At 39.9% G+C, this 25429-nt stretch overlaps 2 protein-coding genes and 1 long non-coding RNA gene across 7 annotated transcripts in view; 1 reads left to right on the forward strand and 2 right to left on the reverse strand.

The window, feature by feature from the left end:
* Positions 1 to 1401, reverse strand: part of LOC113464907 (uncharacterized) — a 2866-nt gene extending 1465 nt beyond the window's left edge. Inside the window, exon 1 of the long non-coding RNA XR_003389767.1 lies at positions 1237 to 1401. This is a non-coding gene — a long non-coding RNA (uncharacterized LOC113464907). The remainder of the gene's footprint in view (positions 1 to 1236) is intronic.
* Positions 1 to 25429, forward strand: part of crp (transcription factor cropped) — a 142756-nt gene that overhangs the window by 11281 nt on the left and 106046 nt on the right. For 4 of the 5 annotated variants that reach the window (XM_018032672.2, XM_026817540.1, XM_018032671.2 and 1 more), the window contains exon 3: positions 9293 to 9617. In XM_018032672.2, the coding sequence (XP_017888161.1) occupies positions 9293 to 9617 (325 nt within the window). The remainder of the gene's footprint in view (positions 1 to 9292; positions 9618 to 25429) is intronic. The other variant, XM_018032673.2, reaches the window with a different exon arrangement.
* Positions 3424 to 3750, reverse strand: LOC113464906 (uncharacterized). Its single transcript, XM_026817542.1, has 2 exons — positions 3563 to 3750; positions 3424 to 3492 (listed from the first exon to the last, which is right to left on the reverse strand). The coding sequence occupies exons 1-2, from the start codon at positions 3748 to 3750 to the stop codon at positions 3453 to 3455; spliced, it is 228 nt and encodes a 75-aa protein (XP_026673343.1). The 3' UTR covers positions 3424 to 3452.

Genomic DNA, 25429 nt, shown 5'->3' on the forward strand with positions numbered 1-25429 from the left:
CTATAATTTTATCTTTTTAATAGTAATAGGAATCTATAATAACAAATTCAACATGCCAGCATTGTTTAAGTATATGTATAGCCTATACATCCTTAAGAGGAGAGATTGACATAGGAATTTACGGTTTTGCTGTTTTTCAATTCAAACACGAAACGAGACTTATCGTCCTATCATCGGTGGTCATGTTGCCTCATTGTAATCCGACAGCTGGTCGCCGTTTCACGCATCAGGGCACTCGCATTCCGATCGTCATCAATATAAATTGTCATTGTTTTCGTCGCAGGTGTTACACCGGCTGATTAACGGCTCGGCGTAGGTATGCTACGTACAGCACATTTAAAAAGGGTCCCAGTATTCAACCGCGTTCAACTCGTGCTCTGCCACTTTAGAAACACGATTTCAACACTTTTCCTCTTTTCTGCTTTAAATTATCACTGCCACTGTTACTTCTGTAAGATTTCTTTCCTTTGTGAATATATACTTAAATATAAAGTGAGGATCATTTATAATTGATATCCTTTATGATTCCTGCAAGTCTCAAAGACTGCTTTCGCCTCAGTCATTTTTTATTAGAAATGCGCTTGAGAATAAGCGATGGGGGAACATTTACAAACGAGCAGTACTTGAAAGCTAGGGACTCGGTTTAAAATCAGAAAGTCGGTGCATGCATTTCAAGTTTATAAATAGACGGAAGCTGCGCGTCTGGCCAAAGAGACGAAATAAGAAAAGTAGGAAATCAATCGGAAGCCGGGTGTCTTGGTTACTAATGACGCGGCCGGCGGAGGTATACGTACGGGTAAACGGAGAGGATCAGAGATGAGAGAACGAAAAATAAGAATCTCGTAGACGGTACGTGGCGCCCGGTGGCCTGTGACTTACGTCACACAGCTAAATATATGCCTGCCCGTTTCGTTCCCGATCTCATTCCCATTCTCGTTCTTCAATCTATCCCGTGTCGGCATGTATACACTTTGTACCGTACCCTCCTATCGTATCACCGTTGCGTATCATTACGAATGGGTTGCGTCATTATGCACAACTTCCAAACACTCATTCTCTATGAAAAGGTCGGGTAAACATATTCCATTCTAGTGACTATTCGATTTTTAATTGAAACATTAAGTGAATCATTCAAATAAAATTGCCATTGAAGGATAGGGACTTATAAACGGCTGTATACGTGGCACGCATGGGACGATGATGGGATACGAGTATATGATACAAGTGGATGCTCACCTCAACGCGACGAACAGCTATCCTTGCTCTCTAGCAAAGACATTCATGAAATTGCTTGGCTGCTTTCCCCTCCGAGAGCTGGCATTGTTTCTCGCGATTCTCTGCTGCTCGACCCCCTGGCGTATCGTTTATGCAACACTTGTGAATTGCGGAGCTTTTATAGGTAATCGTGAGCCTCATGTGTTCCGGATTATTGACGGTAAATCGGGTTCCGGGAAGCGTTTATCAGTTTTGAGAACCGGTAATAAAGGGGATATTGAGTCAGCGTAGAAGGAAACAGGACACGAGCTACGGACGTGCGTAAATACTTTACAGTTAGAGGAAATAGGGTGGCTGCAAAATTATTTTCTACGGATTAAACAATAATATAATTTATTGTATGATTGTTTCGTAATATATTATGGTGTAACAAGAAACTGTAAATGAGTTTGGAATTAAATTCTAATCAGGATAGATTTGAATAATTGGATTTATAACAAATTTCGCAATTTGTAATGCACAGAAACATAAAAAATATCAACAGTTATTACAATGATCAAATGATGAGAGAATATTCTTGTCTAATATTCATTTCTTTAACTATAACTGACATCATAAATGTTTCATTTCTAACTGAAGTCCGCAGTCTGGTAATTATTTTAATTTCAGTTGAAAATAAAATTAGTATTTGTCGCGCCGGGTGTAGAGTAGCTAAACGGAAGATCCAGAATAGGAAAAGAGAGATTGGTGGGTTGCACAGGCCTGTTTCGGGTTTTGTTCTTGATCCTGTTAACATCTGTCGTCGACAGCTCCGTTTCTAGAAAAATTCCCGTGCAGCAGCTGCCGCTGGCAGCAATCTTTACGCTTATTCGCCCCTATTTTTTCTACAGACAAGCGACTTCGCCAACCCAAATATCTTCCTAACGAACTGCAATTGAGAATACACTTACAAAGGTGAAAGTTTGACTGAACTCAAAATCGTAACAGGGAACTTTGAAAAATAACGAATTCGATTGTGCTTTTTAACGTAAGTACAATTTATATTTTTCTCAATTTAGTTTATTTAATAGAAATCCTACTAGTTTGTTGAATTGCAGTGTTGCAAAATTATTATAATATTCAAGGCACGTTTAATTGTACATAATTAAAGGAGTTGATATACTATTTTCAAATTCCATTTAAATATTCTTCATTTTATTCTGTGTTAATCAATTTTGCACTTGAATGCTTCTTAAATATGAGACGAACGAAATGAAATGAAGTTCGAAGAAACGCGATACGAACGAAGGAACGAAAAATAGGTTTCCGCTGTTCGTAGTCGAAGGTTTCCCGAGGTCGGGTAACGGAGTTGGGGTGTACAAACCCCAACGCAAACCAACGTACGCATACGAACGTCTTGATAGTAGACACAGTCACGCATACTAGTTCGTCTACGACCGTTCGAAGAACGAACAATTCCCCTGCTTTACCCAAACCTGGCCTTGGACTTCTATACCCGGTGTCCTTTAAAAAAATATCTACTATTCTAATTTCAGAATGGTCGCGTCGCGGGTTTCGCTTCATTTGTTGCGGTTCATATTGGCTTTGCGCTTTGTACAGATTTTTGAATATGAAAATTATATGAAAGAAAGGGAACTCAGTTTTTCTAGGTGTTATATTTTCCTGTGAAAATCCTGCAGCTATTAAATATTTGCTGCGTCACGCGTTTCGCAACGTATCATTGAGTATTCTTAAAAATGTACGAGGAAAAAAAAGATTATATCGACGTAGGAAACCGCAATTGCGCATTAAGATCCTTCGGAATGGCGCGACGAATGCTTGGTTAAAATCGGGATAAAACGCGTGAAACCGATAAACAAACGAATGATCGGATCTCGAGCGTGCAGCGATCGGGTGGCTCCGAAAATAAACGAAGTGCATGGCATCGAGCAGCGTCGCGTCGTCGCATCATCGTCGTCCTCTTTGAAGCTATGAATGAAACGGCCAAGATTCTCGAACGGCGTGAATTTACTCAACTTTTCAATGAACCTTGACCTTTCGCGTCGTAACGCGTCAGTCGGTTGCCGTGTATATTTCCATTGGCGTAACCTGGCTCTCCCGAACGAGAGAGGGTGGGAGAGAGGGGGTATATCGGGTCCGCCGTTTCGACTACCAGGTCTCATTGATACCTCGGTCGAGTGGCTCGGTGAAAAGTTTCGAGCGGTGCTACGAGAAACCCACTGGCAGAAACTTCTTCCTCAAATAAACGAAGCGTACAACGTTTCAATGCCTAAACTGCTGTAAAACAGTTAATCGTTAATTGTTACATAATATCCAGCATCAATGCATCGTGAAAAAAATTTTGTACCGCCTGCCAACGCGCCGATGAGCCATGCCACTGCCGGGGTATCTTTTCCTCTCGGCGAGTTTTTTTTTAGAGCCTCGACGAGACGTACTTTCCGGTCGTTTCCTAGCTGCTCGCAGCTGATAGGCAGCCAGAGATAGCGAGGCTCGTACGAAGGCACCGGTAACAACCAGCTGAGTGGCGCCAGCCATCAGCTGTTGGTGACTCACCCGAGCCGAGAACGGCGCGACGGCACAAACACAATCCGCGTGTTCCTCTCTCGCGAGCCTTCTCTACACGTGCAACGGACGTGCACGTATACGCTTATGGTCGCGCTTGCGCGAGCACAGCCGAGGAACGCGGACGTGGCAAAACGGATTCGAGTTTCTGTGTGCGCCCAGCCACCGACGATACCGATCCCGCGACGTATTTAACTTTTTCGCGCCCACGCGGCACACTCCGTCACCGGTGGCGGGTCCACATTTTTATACCTTCGTGGAATCAAATTATGAAACGTAATCGTGTGATACAGTATCAATCTAGAGACTGAAAGTATTGCCTTTTCGTAGAATCGTAGAATCGAAGTCGAGGTAGAAAGTATTATTGAGCATTCTAGGATAAAATTGAAGTCGCCGTATCATGTTTGATAAGAATTTTCGTATAAGTACAGAGCTCCATTCAATGAAATTTACTCATATGTTCCTTAAAACCTGAAATTCGAATAGGGAAGACTATTCATTGATTTAATCAAGGATATCAAATTCAAAATTGTTATTTCGTATCTTGTGTGAATTTCTGTATGAATGCTTCCATAAGCAATGTCTACATTTGTACGATTGATATCACACATTGTGATACACGTGTCGTCTTATGGAAGAAGTCTTACATTCGCGAAATTGGAGTCCGGAACTTCTCAAGGTTCCATAGTTCCCATCTGACATTATTTTTGTAAAACAGTTTATCAACGAAAAAAATTCTATTTCATGCGGATTCAATGGATTTTCCGAAACATTAAATATTCGCTGTATAATAAAGATAAGAGAGTTTGCTTTACGAGACTTTTAAACTGATATCATAAATGTTTTAAAATTGCGCAATCTAATTATTATATTTACCCTATTATGTAGTTAGTAAAGCAGTAAAATTGTTTAATGAACCAAACTATAGGTAACAGTTCATTTTAATTATCCGCAAAATTCAAACTTCAATTATATCAAATTTCTTGCTGTTCAAAGCGCGTGCATAACAATTACCTCATTTAGTTTCGCGATTAACAATCTTGGAAGGAAGTTCTCAGGCGAATTTAGTAACCCAGCACATCTACAGAAGCCTTTAAACTTTAAACGTTGCGCCTCTCAGTTTCAACGTCGTCAGTATTATCTGATACGATAACGCGGCACAACTAACACGTACGACGAGATAAACTCGAGCATCTTGGAGGAAATGTTTATCGGGGGCTTGTAACTGAAGTAGCATCGTTAATCCAGTGGATTCTCAAAGGGAACGTTCAACTTGGAAACCAATTGATGTCTGCGTTTAATTAACGGTTAACCGGCTCATTGCGGCATGCAAATAATTTGTGAGTTTTCAAATTGCATTAATGCAACACTTATCTCTTACCCCATAGAGAAGATTAATCTCACTGGAGGTAATCTTATCGCAACCGCCCATACAAAGTGAATGAATACGCATGAGCATGGGTTCTACATTAATCGTCTCATGATTAGAGATTTATAAAGTTAATAATGAATGCAACATATGCAGTACGTTTGAATGCCAACGTTATTTGATTTTTTAATCGAAGATCGTCCATTGGCAATGAGGAAGAAAGGGTGAGGAGTCTGGAACTGTTGTCTATTAGAAGAGAGGGCTCGTTAACGGAACGAGTACAGATCGTGTTTACCCCTTTTGAAAGTGCAATGTTATATACATATATATATAAAGTCTGCGACGAAAAGGAAGGTAGCCAGCCACCTACTTAGTCGACCTACTTCTGCGGGACCGATTCGAGTGAACTCGGCGGGTACCCGACGAACAGGCTGACGTCACAGCAGCCAGCCATCCAGCCAGTAAACCGTCAGCTGATCTAATGTAACCACTCGATCGGAGAATGCTGTGTTGAATTCAGCCGCCGATGCGTGGACCACGTGTTATTATTGTATATCCTATAGGAAGTCCGATGACTTCATCAACTCCGTTCATTGATCTAGTTCCGCCTAGAATTCCACCAGCTTTTTAACCTGCCCCCGTTTTCAGCCGGCCTACTCATGCTTCTCCGCTTCCATTCATTAATCTTGGTAGCGTCTGCTTCCAGATTTTCATGTGGCGATTTATAAAAGAGTGACGGTACATTTATTTTAGTTCTTTTAATAATGCAAAACGTTTTCTTCTCTATACGAGTTTGTAGAGGATTTGCATATGAAAGACGTTTTACATTGAATTTCATCAGGTCGAATTGTTCACATTTCTATCGCCCGTTTGGCATTGGAGTTAGCGAAATTGATTCCCTTGAAAGTGTAGAGTTCACAGAGTTTCATAATTTCAGCTGCTCTAACTTGCGAGGCTCTTTGAGTTGAGGGTTTAAAGTTCGAGGTTGATTCGCTTAAACGTTTCGGATATAAGACTAACAAGTTCGGTGGTTATATTATAGCCATTCGACATTGCCAGACAAGGGTAAATATTTGTTTCACGCTACTTCAAGCAATTAACGTTTTTGAACTAATCACAAGTGAATCACACATGCATTGTGAACTTGCTCTCCTCTATTTTATCCTGATCAACGAATGAAAACGGTAATTAAGTTTATGATAGGCAGTGACAAGAGGTGATGATATTTGTTGAACAAAAATGAATAAATTCGTTAATAATTTGATAAAACATTTTAAGTAATAAACGTTGGAAGTTAAGACATGACGTGTTGTTAAAAATAATCTCATTCTGTTTTAATCGCGATTGTTCCATTTAAATTTCAAATGATATCAATGTCATTTAACTCCCTGAGTGGAACGAATATGCATTTACATTTTACCATACTTTTATTATGTATATATTTTCTAGTACAAAATATTATAACAAATATAAATTAAATATTTAATATGTTGAAGCGTTGAAATGTTGTCTAGGGAAATTTATATTAAATCATCTAATAAAAATGCAAATTGCACTATGCGAAAATTCCAGTTAAGGGTTAAAATAATTAAGTCATGATTTGGCAAGCCGATGGTCACAAAATTATCGGCTCTGTGTGTGCGTACAGTCCTCTGTATGTTATATGTGGTACATACATATTCCACTTCTATTATCGGCACGCGCTGAACGAATGTTTCAGAGAGCAGGGCACAAGGTCACGGTCTTTCCCTGCTGACTCATCCCGGCATCCGCCATGCCGATCTTTTTCCTCTTTTCTTTTTCCTCTCTCCCTGGCATATCGTCCCCGACGCGCGTCTCACCATGTAATTTTACCAGATGTTTCCTAGCGGACGCGCGCAGCCACCACCCGTTTCCCGTTCCCGTCTTTCTTTTCCCGTGCTCTCGGCCAGGAAACGTTCGTCTCTCCGTTCCTCAACTATTCATTATACACCCTAATGCCACACTGCTTTTCTCAACTGTTAATCTTCCTTAAACGAGCCACCACCCTTTCGTCAGAGAATTGCTATTCGGGATATACTATTACGGATCGGATTCACGATTATTATATCTTTAATCGAGTAATTTATGAAATGATTCTCATAATCGTGTAATCTGATTTTTAGTTCGATTCACGCTATGCGTCCGCTGTTTCTAACAATTGATGGGATTTATATATTTTAATTGTCAGTGGAATAAATTTTAATCATTACGATACTGGCACGCGGTATTGATAATATCGAGTTTTTAATCTGATATTAATGTACGCTGGAACAGAATACAGAAATGATGGGCGATTGTCCTACATTAAATTGGATTCGCGCAATATGCGACAACACGCAGTGCCTCCCTGTCCTTACTGATTCACTCGGTGTTTGTAAATGAACCGGAAGCAAATTCAATAGCTCCCAATACATAGTCACCGGAGGGTACGAACGTGACACTCCATTTTTTCACACATCGTGACGCTGGTTTAAAATTAGGTGCAATAAATTTGATACCAAATTTTATGTTTAATCAAATGTATTTAATGACAAAATGTATCTGGTAAACCACCCTGTGTACATGTAAATGTTGGGATAACGTGGAGGCACGTGTCAAATGCAAACTATAAATATACATACGTACACAGAGAGGAATTCGTTGCCGAGGAGAATATATTTATTTCAATCTGTAAAAGGCTCGTAAACAGTTGACATTGAAACGTATCACGTACGTGGAAATTGTAAAAAGCGTGGCTGCACAAGAAAATGTATGAATAATTTTATGTTGCGTGTAGAACCGAGAGCGGGTACGCCTTTGAGGCCGGCGTAACCGCAGAACGACAATGATGTCTCGCTTCATTGACCGCGAATTTAACTGCCGATAAGTTGCGCGCGGCCGCTACGTAGTTTCCGTGAAACAAACAACTCGACGCTTTCAATTTCCTTAAAAGCCCTTGGATCCAGACAGGCACACAGCCGTTTTTGTATTTCCGCCTGCTACTGGTTCTTTCCCCCTCTGTACCTCGTTCCTCCTCTTCCTCTGCGGCACGTATCTGCTTGTAAATCAAATATTCAAAGCGGCCACGAAACCCGGCGTCGAAACGTGGACATCATATGGGGCACACTCAGAGAGCCGGACGCGGTGTCAGTGTGTCCTCCTCCATTTCGTCCCTTTGATTTCGCCGGATCTCTTTGCCGGTTACGAAAAAATGCTTCCCGCGAGGCGTTTCATGCTAGCTATCAAATGAATACGCTCGCGCTCTAATGTTCGCCCATTGAAAACGACAAAAGTACAGCAGTTCTTCAAATTGCTTGATTACTTTTTTACTATCATTCTTTAAATGTTCTCTTATACAGAGAGTAAGAATTATTATTTATAATTATTCTCTAGTTATTGGTTTGATTATGTATAAAAAAAAAAGTCCGACAAGAATACATTTAACTAAAATCAAAGAAAAAATTCATTTATCAGTAATCAATTTATTCAGTAATCTCCATCGTATAATATATTCATACGCAACTTGTTTTGATAGAATATCGAAGTACTAAATTTTGAATAGATGCCTGTACGTTTAAACATTTTTTCGGGCAATGTTTTGTAAGAAGTAAAAAAGATCGAGTAAGAGCGACGCGTATTTCAAAACGTAAAGACAATTTTTTTTTATAACACGTGCATAAAAAAGATCATTTTCGGCACTTGTAAAGTGGAGTGAAAATAGAGTTTCCCGAGCGTCAGAAATAAGGTGGACCGAAAATTGCATTTTACGGCCCTAGAGCCTAAGTTTTATGGCCTCGCTTGGAAAAGCCCATTTTCGGCTCTTATTGTACAATGTATCTGTCCGACCTGCGGTACGTAGCATAACTCATTCTGTTTCGGTAGTCAGTCTTTCGGGTGGCCGAGCTTCGGACAGACGCCTCTCGTGTTAACAGTCCGTTATTGGTAATTAGTATATATAAGAGAAACTTTATTACATAGTTTTCTAATTTCAATACGTACTTTCTTTTTATAATTCATTAATTTACTATATTTAATGCGAGTTACACGTAAAGATTTCGTTGTAATTATTGAATGTTATAAATATTGTTGATGCATTTTTATAAATTGTTCCGGAGATGATTAAAGGGCGTCGATTTTTGTTCCCAGAAGTCTTGAAACGGTGGAGGAGGGCTCGGTGACCACGAGCGTGACGGTCGCCGAGGTCGTTGATTCTCAGGAGCTCCAACATCAGCAATCGAAGAGCAACGGCGCAGTTTCCCGGCGTGTTGCTGGTCAGAACGTTGCGTTGAGCAACGGGAACGGTACCAGCAACGTCGGCCGCGTTACGCCGCGTAGCCACATGGAGCAGGAGAAGCGTATGCGGCGAGAAATCGCCAACAGCAATGAGCGACGACGTATGCAGAGTATCAACGCCGGTTTCCAGTCGCTTAGGACGTTGCTGCCGCACCACGAGGGCGAGAAACTTTCTAAGGTAAGTGATCAATCCTTCTACTGATCGCTAACACGGAATCGTCATTTTATCGGTGGGAAAATTATGTCATGGAGAGAATTTAGTCCTTCTCAATAATAATTATCTATTTATAAGATTGTTTGTCAAGATTTAAATCAATTCTTTGATTCTGTGTTAAAGGGTGTCTCTGAAAAAAATAACTGATGGATCGATAAATTACAGAACTGATTGTAAATACAGATTTTTTTATATAAATATTCGTATTCATCTTTAAATAATTTTTCCACCGATGCAATATAAACTCCACCGTTCCTCGTGTGAAATTTGATCGTTGGGTACTACTAGTCTCCGCATGAAAAATGGGGAAATCCTCCTCCTGTTGCTCGAACAGTTAATCGAGATTTACTCGCGCCACGTGCGAGTTCGAAGTTGTTCGGCGGGAAGAAACGAATCGGAACGTTGAAAAGTTTCTCGAAACGGATCATACGTTTCATCCATCAGTAGTTCTAGATGCATTACCATTACCATCGATAGGGATATCCGTAGCGCTTTCTCCAAGAAGTTATCTGTGCTGGAGAAAGAAAGCTTGAATATCATTCTTCCAACTTCGTTCAGCCTGTTATTTCATAGGTTGGCTCTCTGAATTCGTAGCCCCGATTGTAATCGCATTTTACACCTCGATCAGCGTTTTTATATAATTTGTACATAGTTCGTAGTACGTAGAATAAATCCAGAGGGTTGATTTTGCACATGGAATGTATTCACTGTCTATTTAGCCATTTGCACGAGATCAGAGAAAAGTGTTGCATTATTACGTTTTTCATGATCAATTAATAAAAGTCGTAAATTTATGAATTATTTTGGTATACAATGGTTTTATCTATCATTTTCGGCGCACACGGAAACGTGAGATGTATCTCTACCTATCCGCTGGTCTTGAATTCAAGTGCAAAATGTGCAGGGCGTACAAAAACTTATTCTTATGCCGCACTTTTTGCACGTCATCCAGACTGTCAATGATCATCGCACACTTTATTCTATCGTCTGAGTGGTGTACGGCTGTTCAATAGTACCACTCTGCGACACATTCATTTCTATGATCTGCTTTTTCATTCATCACTCTGTCATCAGTCGATTGACCCTTTGAAAGGAAAACTGAACTTTTTTTTCTAACGTCACCACTACGCGTTTGCTCGATCAATCAGTTGAAACGTCTCCGTACATTAGACTGTATTTCAATTTGTAAAATTTGATTTGCACAAATGTTAATACACTGTGTATATAAATAGCTGGCGAGGACTGTAAATATTTGTAAGCGTGGTTTCACCAATCTTTATTTCAGTGCCGAATAAGGATTACGATTTTTATTTTTTATTAAACGTATTAAAAAAGGAATTTCATCAAAAAAATTTGAAACTGGTTGTAAAAGGTACGAAGTACGTACCTTCACATGCCACAGTGAAAGATTATGGACTTTACCTTGGCAATAGAATAATAGATTTAGCAACGGGAATTAAGCTAACGATAATAGACCGTTAGGAGCCGTCGATGAGCGAATAAATTATTTATCAGCCAAGCACGTTTGACCGTTTACGGTGTCCGAGTCCTTTGCAGGATGTCGACTTCCACTAAGGTTAACACGTGAACCGGAAACGGTAACCTGTTTCTCTTTGGTAATTCGCCAATGAAGCTCAATCGCGTTCCCGCGCAAATCTATGTATTAGTGCGTACCCAGCCAGGAATGACATTACGCAATGACCGGCGGCTTTTACGAATTGTTCGACTAATTTTAGCGCGTGAAAGTCGTCGCCCGATCCCACGCGGTTAAACTAGACCCGGCCGCGTCGGTCCTCTGCTTCTGTACGCCTAGTCGCGCCGGTGGCTTTAATCGTTTATCTCGACCGTAGTCCGCACCGTGTGACACTGACCGCTTTAGTTTGCCCTTATACGGTTGCCTCTTCCTCACGTCGAACGTCAGCTGATACGCCCTCGTTGTCGTTTAATCAAAGATGCTGTGCCGAGAATTCATCACATCAAAATCACTCAGCTGAACCTGTATACAAAAGTTAAAGTGAAATAATACTGGCTTAAGTGGCTAAATTTTCTTAAATGAAAAAGAAAATACAGTAATTATGTGCCATTTTGATTTGTCAAAATACAAGAATAAATGTTTCGATATAATCGTTAAATAAGTCGTAAGATTCGTACGTTAGAGAATATCTGATTTAGCACCAAGATGATTCAATGGCGGGATAAAATCGTGTACGCACAGAGCAGTTTCCTTTCAAGCATCACCGGTGCTTCTCTCGCATGTGAATCAGCTCTCCTCTGTCTCTCTCCCTCTCTGTGGGTGTGCGGCGTACTTTCGCAATGCGATATTTCGCGAACCAGTCCTCGGGCCACATGGTTCAATTCCCACGCATTTCTCTTAAGGAGATCGCTCCGTTCCTTTTGTTCTTTCGCTCTTTCGCTTTCTTCTCACCGCTGTTCTTCCTTCCATCCCGCCGCACCCATCCACCACCGCCGCAGTTTCACCCTTTCATGCCTTTTTTCGTTGCCCGCCGTTCGGCCTCGCGTCCCTCCGATTCTTTGTCCCTCCTCTCCCGCGCTTCGTCTCTCTCGCGACAAAGGCCACGCACGACGGCCTGCTCGACGAATTTCGGCCGAAGCCCTGGCCCACTAAGAACCACCAACCTCTTCTTCTTCTTCTTCTTCTTCTTCTTCTTCTTCTTCTTCTTCTCATCCTCCTCTTCTGTGCGCGCCGGGTTCCCTTTCGCTACGTAGTGAATATTAACGAGATCGGTGACCAAATAAGAAGCATCTCGTATCCTCTTTTTGCTCGTCCCGAAACTTTTTCTCTCTCCTCGCTCGTTACCTTCGTCGAGAAAACGTCGCCCGACGTTCTCGCACTAATTGCTCGCTTACGCAGTTTTCGTGGTGATTATTATCGATGAATGAAAGTAGAAACGGATAATACGTCTCTGTACGCAATGCAGCGGCGGCGGTCTTGAAGAGTGTCGCGCCTTGTGTACCAGCAGCTTTGCAAAGGAAATAAAAAGGAGTGCAAATGAGCACAGACGCCTCGACCCATTTTCATTTAGCGCTCACCAGACAAAAATAAAAATAAATCTTTCCCTCTCTCTTTCTCTCCGTTCCCGCGCCTTTTAATGAAACTCGGTGCGTGCTTACGAAGCCGTCGTTGTCAGCGTGCGCGTGCGTGCATGCGTGCGTGCGTGGGTCGGGGTTGTTTCGCACGCATAATCGTGCTTTTGTGTCGCGAGATCGATCTCGGATGTGTAGCGTAATCCTTGCGCGACCCTCGGACGTGTTTGCATTGAGACCGTCTTGATTAATGCCGGGTAACCATCCTTCCTACAATTTTTACATCGTAATGAATCCTATTACCATTTGTTAACAAATTTTTTCTGCAACAGTCATGAAAATTATTATTAACACTGAAATAAGTTATTTCGTAATAGAAGCAGTCCATATGAAAATTATTAGAAAAGAATCTCTTGTAAATAATTTCGTACAGAAATTAAATTCACAATTTTTCAATTCTTAAGTTTTTTATTATAAATTTCAATTTAATAGCCATAAGAGAAATTGGTTTAAAAAATTGAGGAATACATAAACCTTGAGATACCCGGAGAAAGAATTTACATGTAAAACATGGATGTATATTTTTTTTTTTATCGAGTATTCTTGAATCAAATGGCGGAGACGGTTTGGAACTTTTGCGTTGTTCTGTACGCGCGCGTCGTTTCGGTAGGGAAAGACGACGGGAACCCCAGACGTCACGTGCTTTGCCCGTTGGCGAAGTCTTCTCCATCTCCTGCTTCCCTCGTGCCAATGGTAGTATGTACGCGGGTATACATCCGTGTGCACATATCCACTACGAAACACAGAGCGCAATAAGTGGCTTTGCACCGCTGCTAACACCGCAGCGTCGCGTCGTATCCTAAACTTCCTTTTTTGCACTTATTTTTCCCGTAGCACTCCTCCGTATCCCCGGCACACTCCGTGAATGTTAATGCGTTCGACGCTGAGAAACTCGGAAAGGTAGACACGTGTACTGTCGGTCAAAAGATTAGAACTATTGGGATATTATGTACGATTTATTTTTTATGAAAAAATAATTTTTATCAATTATAATTTGTGAGGTTTAAATTAAAATAGTAGATCAATAAATCATTAGACGTTTCCTTTCAGAAATGCAAGGAAATAAATGTTTCGTTATGTATACGTAACTAGTGAGTGAAACTTGAATGGTAATTCGGCAGATTTTTTACTGCTGGTGTATATACACACACGAGAGTAAGCGCACGTTTGTCGGCCAGTTTCACAACGATGATTCATTCGGTTTCGTTGGAAATCTGCCCTCCACGTCGTTTACGCGTTCTGTTTCTTACATACACAATTATCACAATTTTTGCTAATTAAATTTGTACGTACAAACGCGCGTAGAAAGCATCAGAATTATTATTCTTAGAAGATGACAAAAGTTCGTATTCACATTTTATTTTCTCTTCTTAGAAATGGTCGATTTTGCATAACAATTGACAACCTAAATACGAAATACGACGTATGCAATAGATTTTCCATACAAAATTCGGGTAGGATCTCGTTCCGTTGTTAAAGGAGCATCGCGACCGGTCCGGTCGTACCGTTCAAACAAACTCGCTTTACCAATTGGTTCGGTCGCCTCAGCTGAACGCGAGGCTAAATGTATGGGCCCCGGAGCATCTGGGTCATTTTACTCCGCGCTCCGCGGCGCCCCTCGCCCCGGTTTCGGACCCTCTCCGTCCCTTTGTCTCGGGCTTCCCTTCTTCGGGTCCCTCCTTCTGGTTAGACCGACCGACAAAGGTCTCGGCATGGGTATATACCTGCCGCCACGCCGATACAGCCGTTGCTTTCTACAAGGTGTCTCGAGTGGACAGAAGAGAAAGTTGCGCTTACCTGGAACCATACACGGGAACCGCGGTCGGAGGATTTATTTTGCTTCGCGTTAGATCGAATTTCGTTTCGCAGTTTCTAATCACGCGGTTCCGAACGGGATCAAACGATTTTTTTCTTGGTCGACGTGACTCCAGGAACAAATAAAATACAGTGATAAGGGAAATAACTTGTGTCTGGAGTAAACGATATCGTTGGAATATTCAATTAGTTTTATTAAGTGTGAAATTAGAGTAAATTATTATATTGTCGATTATTTAGTAATTATTGAATTCGCTTGACGATGTATTAATAATCTTTGTATTTTTCATTTGGTACAGATTTTGCATATTTGTTTTAATTAAATCGAGAAACAAAGAGTTGCAAGGTATTCAAGTAGAATTATTGTGTTTATTTTAGACTCTTTACGTACGCGAAAGTTTCTATTAGAATGCAATCACGCGTTGTTAATTCATTTCTTCGAATGGCTTAATTATGCCATTAATGTTCCCCGTTGCACGTCATATCCTATATCTACGTGTCTTTGTCCATATCGCCGCAGCTGAAATCGAGTTTTCTTTCCACTCTGAAATATCTGTGTGCGCACTGTTTATAAAAGGTGTTGCAGGTACTTAAGCTTTTTATTTGATGGATTAGATACGTACACCCATTATTACTGGATTATTCCGAGCACTCGCAATATTGGAGCCGCGTTAGATAAAACGTTGGATAGTGAGAAGCATTTGATAAAGCCAGGGTAATAAATAGATTTCAGTTAAGATTAATCTTAATGACTTTCTTTCGGACAGTATAAAGTGTGGCTATTATAGAGTACTCGTTGGGGAGGTTCAACGAGATCAATTCTTATGAGATCGTTCCCTTATAATTAGATAACTCACCGTTATTGAATAGCATTATTCAATTTCTCATCGATACCCGATATACAATATTAGACTTCCCGCTTCCTAGTGTTACCAGTAAATGAAGTTCGCGTATCAGTTCGTACGAAATACCAAACCTTTCGTAATTACAGTCATGTCAAAACGGCAATCTCCGTCGATCGAATTTTTATATTTATTTCACGTTCTCATATTTCTAACAGATTTTATATTTGAGTATGAATTTTAATATGGGAAAATCATATTTTCTTCTAATGCGATTTTCAATTTATTTTTGAAACAAAAATGTATAAAGTGGTGGAATACGTTTTTGGCAAAAATGATTATCTCATTCATTTTTGCGTTTCGTATCTATGTCGAACCAGAAAACTTGACGCAGTGTCTCTCTCTCGGCAACCTGTGCCGAGACACACCTCGGAGTTCGGAGTCATCGCGAGTATTTATAGAACGTGACTTGGTGATTGTGCTTGTCGGTATGTTACTACAAGTTATACTAATCGTGCCATTGTATTCAATGACCGGTGCAGCTGAATTTTCACACCGATTTTCGAACATTCCTCTGGCATATGTAACATTAGATTCTTTACTGTATAAGAATAGTAGGCGAATTTTTAAACTACGATTAATATACTTATTTTGTTGACACCCTGTATATGTATAAAGAAAGTCAAATTCTTTTCAAAGCTCTCTGAGTTTGCAATATCTCTCGAAACTGTCGATTTATTTCAGTGATATCAAATATCTCCTGATGATAAAATTTTCCATTAACGTCAGGATTTCTTACAGTCAAGATCGAGCCGGAGATTTTCGTACGGGGAGACGAATCGTTTTTTGGGCGTTGAAAATTCACTCGACTCGCGTTTCTTTGTCCCACGGTTTTCCCTGCCAGTAATTTCCGTGGTCAGAATTATTTTCCACGGAATGAAATGTCGCGGTCATCGTTCACAGCAAGGAAAGAATTCCGCGGCGTAAGGGAACGCAATCTCCGCGGCGGCAAAACAGACGATATTTCTCGCCAGACTTCATTAATTACTTTTAATATATCTCGCGATTTAATCGCGTCGTTTGCGTTGTTTCCCGTCGTCTGGGCAAAAGTCCGGCGCGCGCGTACACGATGGCTGCAATTAATGGATAACGCCGCCTGCTTCCTCCGCTGTCGTTTTTATTCCCGCTCACTTCCTGCCTCGGAGAACTTCTTCCTTCTTCAGCTCTGCGTTACTATATATAGGACGACGGAACACGCGTCGGGCGACCACCAACGAGACGTTATCGATGGTATTCATCGTTCGACGAACCGAGCAACTATGTCGCGAGACGGACACCGATCATGATTGAAGGGACTCTGTTCGAACGTCTCTCTCATATTGATATCAGACATGAACTGCAAAATTTCTTAAATCAAATAATTAAATAGAATCGTTTCACAATGAGATATAATTATTGAATTTATTTTTAGAAACTTGATATTGCAGGTTTAAGAATCTAAACAGAATTAAGAACCTGATTGGTTCTATGAGGTAACTAACGTTTTCTTGAAAATCATGTAGAGCAAATAATAAGAAAATCTGTAATAAAAGCTGTCTGATAAGGATACGAGATATGAACTGCAAATTTAATATTTCCTGGTAATCAATAAATTAAATGGAGTCATTTCACGGTGAGATATAATTATTCAAAAAATTGTGGCATTTATTTAGAAAAACTTTCAGGAATGTGGAAAAATGAATCTTAAAGCTAGATACAGATCTATGCAACGCGTGGCCGCGCAGCCCGCAAAATCCTCTTGAAAGGGTCGTTTTTTACGACCTGACGCGTGTGTACGTGTTTTGGTCTGCGCGGTTCATGCTGCATAGGTGTGTAGCCAGCTTAAGATTTCGATGAGGTCACTGACTGCGGTACCAGTACCACGTTTCGTGTCCTTCCACATTCCGCTAGTACGTAAAAATGTGTAGGATCTGTCGATGACATTTATCATCGTAAGATCGAAATCGTACGTCTGGCCGGGGGACACCGACGATGACGGGAAGGAACCGTGTTGGTAACCGTCTGTCCACTATCGACGTAAATTACGAGCATAAGTTCCGCGTGGTAGGTACGCGGAGAGACGATGGATAGCGAAGGCGCGTTACACGAGGTCCGAGACGGCTCGCGGTTGAACGTTCCGACGCGACGCGTGATGATTTGTGGCTTTTGTCGATGGCGTTGCTCCTCAACCCCCTCGCAGCGGTCTCCCAAGTGGAAACCATTTTACGTTTAATCATACGCGTCCCGGGGACGAATTTATGTCCGGTGGTGATTTTGCGAAAAAGTTGATGAAAATAAATCCCGCGTGAATGATAAACGCGTGGAAGGTAGAACAGTCGCGTGAAACGTATACGCTTGACCTTTTTCAAGTTTTTAGTAGAGGAAAAAGAAAAACTAATTCTGAGCTAGTTATTATATTAAGTATTAAGTTACGTCAACTGATTGTTATTTAACGACACGTAGATAAGAAAGCTTAACGTCTTCGAATTATATCTTTGCATTAACGCGGCGATGCATGCGCGCGAAACGTATTTTCATGCAAATGACAGGCTCGATTATCTCCGATTGGTAGTAACGTCATCGGTTCTCTCGCGTTCGCAATGTCATTCATTTTTCATTTGGCAACGCGACTCGATACAACAGCAAGATAAATGAAGTAACGTAAATTGAAACGTACCTGGGATTGAAAGTACCTCGCGCGTTGTAGAGACCGAAGCGAAACGGTAGAACCGCGTGAATGAAGTTACATGATAGCAGCTTTCAATATTGCACTTCGCGGATTCTCTTCGCGTGACATTGCCGGGTAAACGTGTAATCAATTCGGAAATATTTCCACAGGTTCTGAAACTTAAAACTAGATTGTGTTTTTTTTATGGAATAATATAATTTTATAATTAAAACCCGTTGTACCATAAAATTATTATTATTATTATTAGAGATTTTTGTCTTAAATGAAAATAGTATTTTTAATTAAATTCAATTTGAATACATTTTAACTTCCTAACTACTGCATTTTTCTAATTGTCTACGGATGCAATTGAATTTTTGCCTGAAAACTATTGTAATACCAGTCGTATGACTGGTGAAATGGAAGTTTGCCCAACTGTGTCACACCATTGCGATCTAGCCACGGGAAACTCGAATGCACGCGAATAAATGATGGTATCTAGCGTGGAGGCGCGGGTAGGAATGAAAAAGAGAATGGGAGAGAGAAAAAAAGAAGGACACACACACCGTTTTACATGCCTCCGGTTCGAATGAACGGGTATACGTAATACAGTGTCATTATTGTCGCACGCGACGAGACTTGGCGCCATGTCGAAGTCCTGCTCCTTCGTTCCGCCGCTCGTACACTATCGTCCATAAGTACGGAAATATTTTCGAAATTTCGGGCATAAAGTACGAACGAAAAGATATTTACATATTCTACAGAAAATATCAAATATATATATAATAAATGAGAATGAAAGATTATAAAATTTAATAGTTTCAATTAGAAATTCGTACATTTGTAAGAGGAAATATAAATGGAAATGGTTTGCCAGCTGAATTAAATAAATTATAAAAACTGTACTAACTCGTCTAAGAATTGGTCATAAAAAATTAACCCAGTAATACTCATTGTAATGTGGATATAACAACTCAATATATTCGTCAAGACTGTCCATCGCTAAGCAATGCAATTAATTCACAGGCCTAAAGATTCTAACAGATCTAAAAAGTGCCCTGAGTAAAGAGAACTCAGCTACTTTTTAAGTGAGACCTTTAGTTTTGGTTTTCTATCTGAATACAACTGAGTGTATTCAGAATACTTCATTCTCAATTTACTATATGTAACCATTATATTTATATAAAAATATCATTTAAGTAAAAAAGATTTAATACATATATCGATTATTCTTATTTTTAACCCGTGCGTCAAGGGGTTAAATGAACTCGATTTGAGGAAGTTGATTAACAAATTTCGTTGCAGACGTACTTATAGCTGGTAGTGTACGTACGAACGACTATATCATGCAATATAGTTATCGTGCGGGCATTCTCATGTATTTATGCATGTCACTGTGGCTGAACAACGTTCCGCGCCGGGACATTTGTACGTACACGTCCCGGTGTATGTAGCTTCGCGTCGTTTCTAATCAAATTCTAATTATCGCTAACTGACCGGGACGGGGACAAGTTTATTCCTCCAACGGAGGCAATTATTATTCTGGCAGTAACATCAATACCGTTCGGATTCCCCAACGTTTCGTCGCATCTTTCGGTCAGTTCCGGCGTTACATAAAACTTGCTTACGTAAATAGTCGTTAGGAGTATGCTGTTTCACTTGGCAGTCGATGAGTTAAGAGAAATCAGCTGGGAGCTGTTTAAACGACCGACTGAATTGGCAAATGATAAAATAAGTTGTCATTCTGTAGTCAAATATTTTCTACATATTTAACGATAATATTTGTTTAATTTTTAGTACATTCATACAGGATGACTGTATGAGAGTCTTATAAAAAAATTTACAGTAATTATTTGTAAAGAATGAGAACAAAATTATTTTATACTTTTACGTCCGTTCGTGCTGGGGTTATCGAGATATCTTGAAATAAAGTAATTTCGTTCACGAATTCGCTTAGAAGTATCGGGGAGAAAAGTTTGTTTTATCGAATGAGAATCTCGCGGAGATTTAAAAGGGAGAGGAAAGGAGGCTGGGTGGAAAAAGTCGTGGAAAACAGGGAGACTATTGCGGGCGCGAGTTATTGGCCTGTTTACTCCTTACTTTGCCTGCGAAATTATCCACTCGTTCTGACTAATAGTCTACGATAATGCAACGAAACTGCCACAGTTGCTCGCTTAAACTGGAAACAATCATAAAACATTCGATGCTCATCGAAAATACTGTACAATAATTTTATAACTAATATCAAATGCTAGTAGATGCATAAAAGGAAATATAATAATTATAGTACACATGGTATAAATAAATATAATACAGTAATGCTTTATTACAATTAAAGAAGTATCGGGGAGAAAAGTTTGTTTTATCGAATGAGAATCTCGCGGAGATTTAAAAGGGAGAGGAAAGGAGGCTGGGTGGAAAAAGTCGTGGAAAACAGGGAGACTATTGCGGGCGCGAGTTATTGGCCTGTTTACTCCTTACTTTGCCTGCGAAATTATCCACTCGTTCTGACTAATAGTCTACGATAATGCAACGAAACTGCCACAGTTGCTCGCTTAAACTGGAAACAATCATAAAACATTCGATGCTCATCGAAAATACTGTACAATAATTTTATAACTAATATCAAATGCTAGTAGATGCATAAAAGGAAATATAATAATTATAGTACACATGGTATAAATAAGTATAATACAGTAATGCTTTATTACAATTAAATGAATAATACAAATATATATGATGATCAAAATCAAATATACATAATTCACACAATGCTGTAGAGTAGAGCATTGAAATATCTTTATTTCATCTGCAGGTCTCGTTTCCGTCAAGATTAATAGATAGAGTTAATAATATTTACTGCGTTAAAATATATTGGTTATTGGATTAAATAAAAGAAATTTATTTGAAACAATTTTTTATTCAAACAGTTCGAAAGGATGTCTGTACTATAAGAAATTCGCACTTGAAGTGAGGAAAAGCCTATCGTTTTCCAAAAAGTTTTCGGTCCTTATGAGACAAAACCGATCCCGGCTATGCAGTGTTTATGACTAAGTAATAAACAGTCATATATAACTGATTAGCATAATAGTCCCGTGTGTAAACACGCTGTACCAAGAATAGAGTTTTATTAAATATAAGATTAATTTTTATTATCTGGACTTATAAATAATTCAACAAAATATTTTTAACGAGGCTACGTTCGCACGTTCTCCTCTCCCATTAAGATTAATAGATATCCACTCAGCAGTATTTTTTTTTTATCAGAACTAGATTAGACCATTGGATACATAAATGCGCGCGAAGCGGATGCGCTTATGCCGCGCGTGATAACTCGCGGTCCCACGTGGAACGCGTTACGATAAAAGCAGAGCGAGTCGTTTCGAGGAAGGTTTAACGACGTCGCCGCGTTGCTGGTTCGCTCGCGACTCGCTCACCGTGTCATTCGGTCAACGATCTCGCGAGCCGGGTTCGTGCCACGAGTGGGAGATCGGGCAAAAAGGCGAGCCACGTAAGAAAAACTCGGTCAAATGGATCGAGAGTACATCGCCCACCTTAGTGTGTTTCCTTTTCGACGTCCTATTTCCTTCACACCCGCCGCAACCTCACTAATTTGCTCGTATTAAAAAATTGAATTGTTATACATTTCTCTACATAAAAGATGACTTATATACGTATCATGATTTAAAAATAAATAATTAAGTCACGAATATCAATTTCAAATGCATAATCGAATGATAAATCAATTTCATTGTTATTGATATTTTATATCATGTTAAGTGCATATAATTTGCGAAAGAAACAAATACGAGGTTTAAGAACATTGGCAGTTTTTGCACAGATCTAAACGATTGATTAGATATTCAATGTTTGGGTCTCTCGCAAGAAGATTCTCAAGGCTGACGGCATAGTTAACGACTAATAACGGCGCCGTCGGTGTAACAAATGGCACGGTCCATGGAAGATTAATTGGCTTGATGAAGGTGATTTTACGAGTCATCGTCGGTCCACGCGCGCCCATTCTTCTTGTCCTCTGGAGGAAAGAGGGTTCGTGTAAAACTGCACGGGGCGGCGGGTTCCCCGGTGAAAGAGAGGACGACAAAGAGACGGAAAAAAAAGGAGGTCGGGTTGAACGATCGCGGGGGACTCGCTCGTTTGGCAAACGTAACGGTGGCCGTAATGAACTGGTCCGTTTCGATGTTGACAAACATTTTATTTACAAATAGCCGAAGCGCTGAGTTCGGTTCTTGCACCGATGGCGAAAATAATTACCCGGATTCCGTCAACCATTTCGCCGGTCACTGTTATTAATTGGGAATAAAATCCAAATCCTGTATTTTCCCTGCGAAGCATTTAAAAATACTTTTCGTAGACAAGAATTTCGTATAATAAGATTTTTGCAGAGTATATCACAAGAAGCATCATAATTTATCAGATACGATGTAATGCAGCTCATAAAATGAGTTTTTTAATCGAATGACTCTGGAGAGAAAAGGGGATCGTATGAGAAGTAGCAAACAAACGCTAAACGAGTAAATATTTGATTCCTTCATTGGAATGCAATTTGTTTCAATCTCTTCGCGGGCATTGCTCGCATTGTTCCTACATATGTATGTATATACTGCAGCAGCGTGTACATACGCATGTAACGCGACATTTGGAACCGCAAGGAATTCGCGGTTCAACAGTTCGATCCATAGATCGATCATCCATTCCACGTAGCACTGCGCTGCATTTACGTGCACCGAATTTCGCGGTACGATCGTGGTATGTCGTGAAAGTATTATACTCACATATGTATATGCATCCCTGTTCGTAAATTACAATTCAAGTTCACATGGAAAATGCCTCATTTTGCAAATACTTCTAATTCGATTTGCATAAATTACTATTATTATTACCTGCATTCCGATACAATGAATTATGATAAAAATTTAATACAAGATTTTATATAATGGTTGACATAGTAATTGACTGAATGTTTAATCAAATCATGAATATAATGTTTAATGAAATAAAATAGCTTTATACAATTGATTTTTATTAATCGTTCACTTAGGAATAGGAGTGTATGCATGCTGGTACCAGGACCGAGGTGAACGAACCTGTGCCTACATGTTCACCACGTGTTTACTCGTACAGCCAATTTATAATCGATGAACAAGCTGTTTTATTATCTCCAATTAGTCGGTCGTGATTAAGGTCCGCGTTAATTTGACTTATTTCAAGTGGAGTCTTGGCTCAACGTGATTGACAACTTTCTTCGAGGAGTGTCATTAGAACTTAAAACTGTGAAGCAAATAGTTGCTTCAGTTGACTTTGAGTAGACGTCTTGTATTCCACTTCTTCTCTAGCTAATTTTAATGGATCTTGCATTGAGAAATAATTCAATTTCATACAGTGTTTACTTCGAGTATGAATAATACTTCTCTAGATTTATAAATGGTTTTATTTCCGAGATAAACGGATTAGAAATTAGAATATCATTTCAATAACAGTAGCATAACTTCATTATTCGTATTGGTCCTGTTACTACTCTTCTATATCTCTACATGTGTGCGTTACTATTTTCTAAACAGCATTCCAGTACGTATTTGATGCACCGGACGTAATTGGATGCAATACACCTATCCATGTAATAACGATTAAGATAACGAGCTGTGGGTTCTCTCTCTTAGAAAACGTCAACTCTTATTATCGATTGGGCGATAACAGTGAAACGATGGTAGATAGACGGCATCGTGCAAACGCGACAGCGTTCCACTATCGCTCGCGTATCTTCATCTGCACACGCAGCACAGTTTACTTAATGTTTACTTACCATCGAAAATTTCTCTAAATGTTTTGGAGTTCGTTGAAAATCTGCTATCGTAATTCTACGTTTGGTAACGCGATTCTCGAATTATGTGTTAAATAATTCTTCAGATATCAAGTATAATCATTTTATTAATATTTCATGAATTATTTTTAGAATTGACTGATTTACCAAAGCTTCTTCAATAGTGTGACGGGATGAATTATGCTAGGCAATTACTATGCAAATTCAAGTCCATGCAGGAAATCGACATGCATTGTATTTAAATTTTTTGTCTAATTCTAAAGTATCCAAAGAATCTTATATGAGAAAACAATGTCAGGATCGACATGTATAATTCGGTGAAAAAATCCATGAAAGATTATTGCCGAGCCGGTCGGAAATCGATTTCTTCAAATTTATGATCATTGGTTTGTAACAGGCTGATCGTAACTCTCGAGTTTACGATTCACGACAGGAAAGTATGCGACCGATTCTATCGTTTAATTACAAGACTTGCCTCGTGCGTTTTTATTTCAAATAATTCACGAAAGAAAGTAAAAATAAAAATCGGTAACTCTTCTGACGAACCGTTAGCCCGGATAGATTCGAGGTCCACGAAAAGAAACGTGTTAAAAGGAAACGATCGAGAGCAACACGTTGCAAGTAATTAAATGAACGTACGCGCGTTGTTTCTTCGGGTATGCATGAATGCACGCAGCAGTCACCCCTTTCGCTCGGGTAAAAGGGTTTAACTTCGTTGCGGGTTACGCTCGAGGAGGAGAGAGAGAGAGCCGGGATGGAAACGCCGACCGGCGTTACTTACGCTACGCGGAGCGGCCCGCGGTGGGAGCAAATTGCACAACATTATTAATTGTAATTAACGTTGCGTTGCACGCGCGTGCAACGGCGAGCTGATTATGGGCAAGAAATCGTGTGTTCGCGAGTGCACGCTGCCGCGAATCACATACACGCAACGTATGCGCTGTGCTATAGCGTACGCGCGACGCGGCGCGGCGTTTTGCACTTGGCGATTTTAGCGATGTCCTCGACCGTAGCTTAGCAGTTATAAATTTCGGTGTACGACCGTACGAAAGTTGAATAAATTCAAGCGGACGCGGCTGGAGCAAAAAGATACCGCAATTTATTCAACAAAGTTAAAGAGGAATTAGATGCGCGCACCGTTACCGTCGCGTTAATAAATAATCCTACGCTCCACGTTTTCTTGTTTTCCGGCTATAAATTTTACCGCGCTAGGTGTATCCAGCTACATCGTAAAATTTGTTATTCTACGTTCCAGTTACAATAATATTTCAAACTTATCTGTTGTAAAAGCGCATAACTATGCACGGTGGTTATCATTCTCCATTATTGATACGATTCTTATAAACGTATATTGGAAGCAAGATAAAAATGTTAGTTAAAAATTACTCGGATTCTAATCAATTTCCTTTGCTGTTATCATTTCACTCAACCTGATAAATTCCATTGAATATAAAAGAAATATATACAC

Source organism: Ceratina calcarata, unplaced genomic scaffold, assembly GCF_001652005.2.
Source record: "Ceratina calcarata isolate Rehan_Ccalc_2016 unplaced genomic scaffold, ASM165200v1 scaffold586.2, whole genome shotgun sequence".
In the NCBI taxonomy this organism is placed as follows: Eukaryota; Metazoa; Arthropoda; class Insecta; order Hymenoptera; family Apidae; genus Ceratina; species Ceratina calcarata.

Coding starts and splice junctions, on each gene's coding strand:
- LOC113464906 (XM_026817542.1), bottom strand. CDS start 3,750: ATGGCTGGCGCCACTCAGCTGGTTGTTACCGGTGCCTTCGTACGAGCC. Junction 3,493..3,562: donor CATCGGCGCGTTGGCAGGCG/GTACAAAATTTT, acceptor ACTGTTTTACAG/CAGTTTAGGCATTGAAACGT.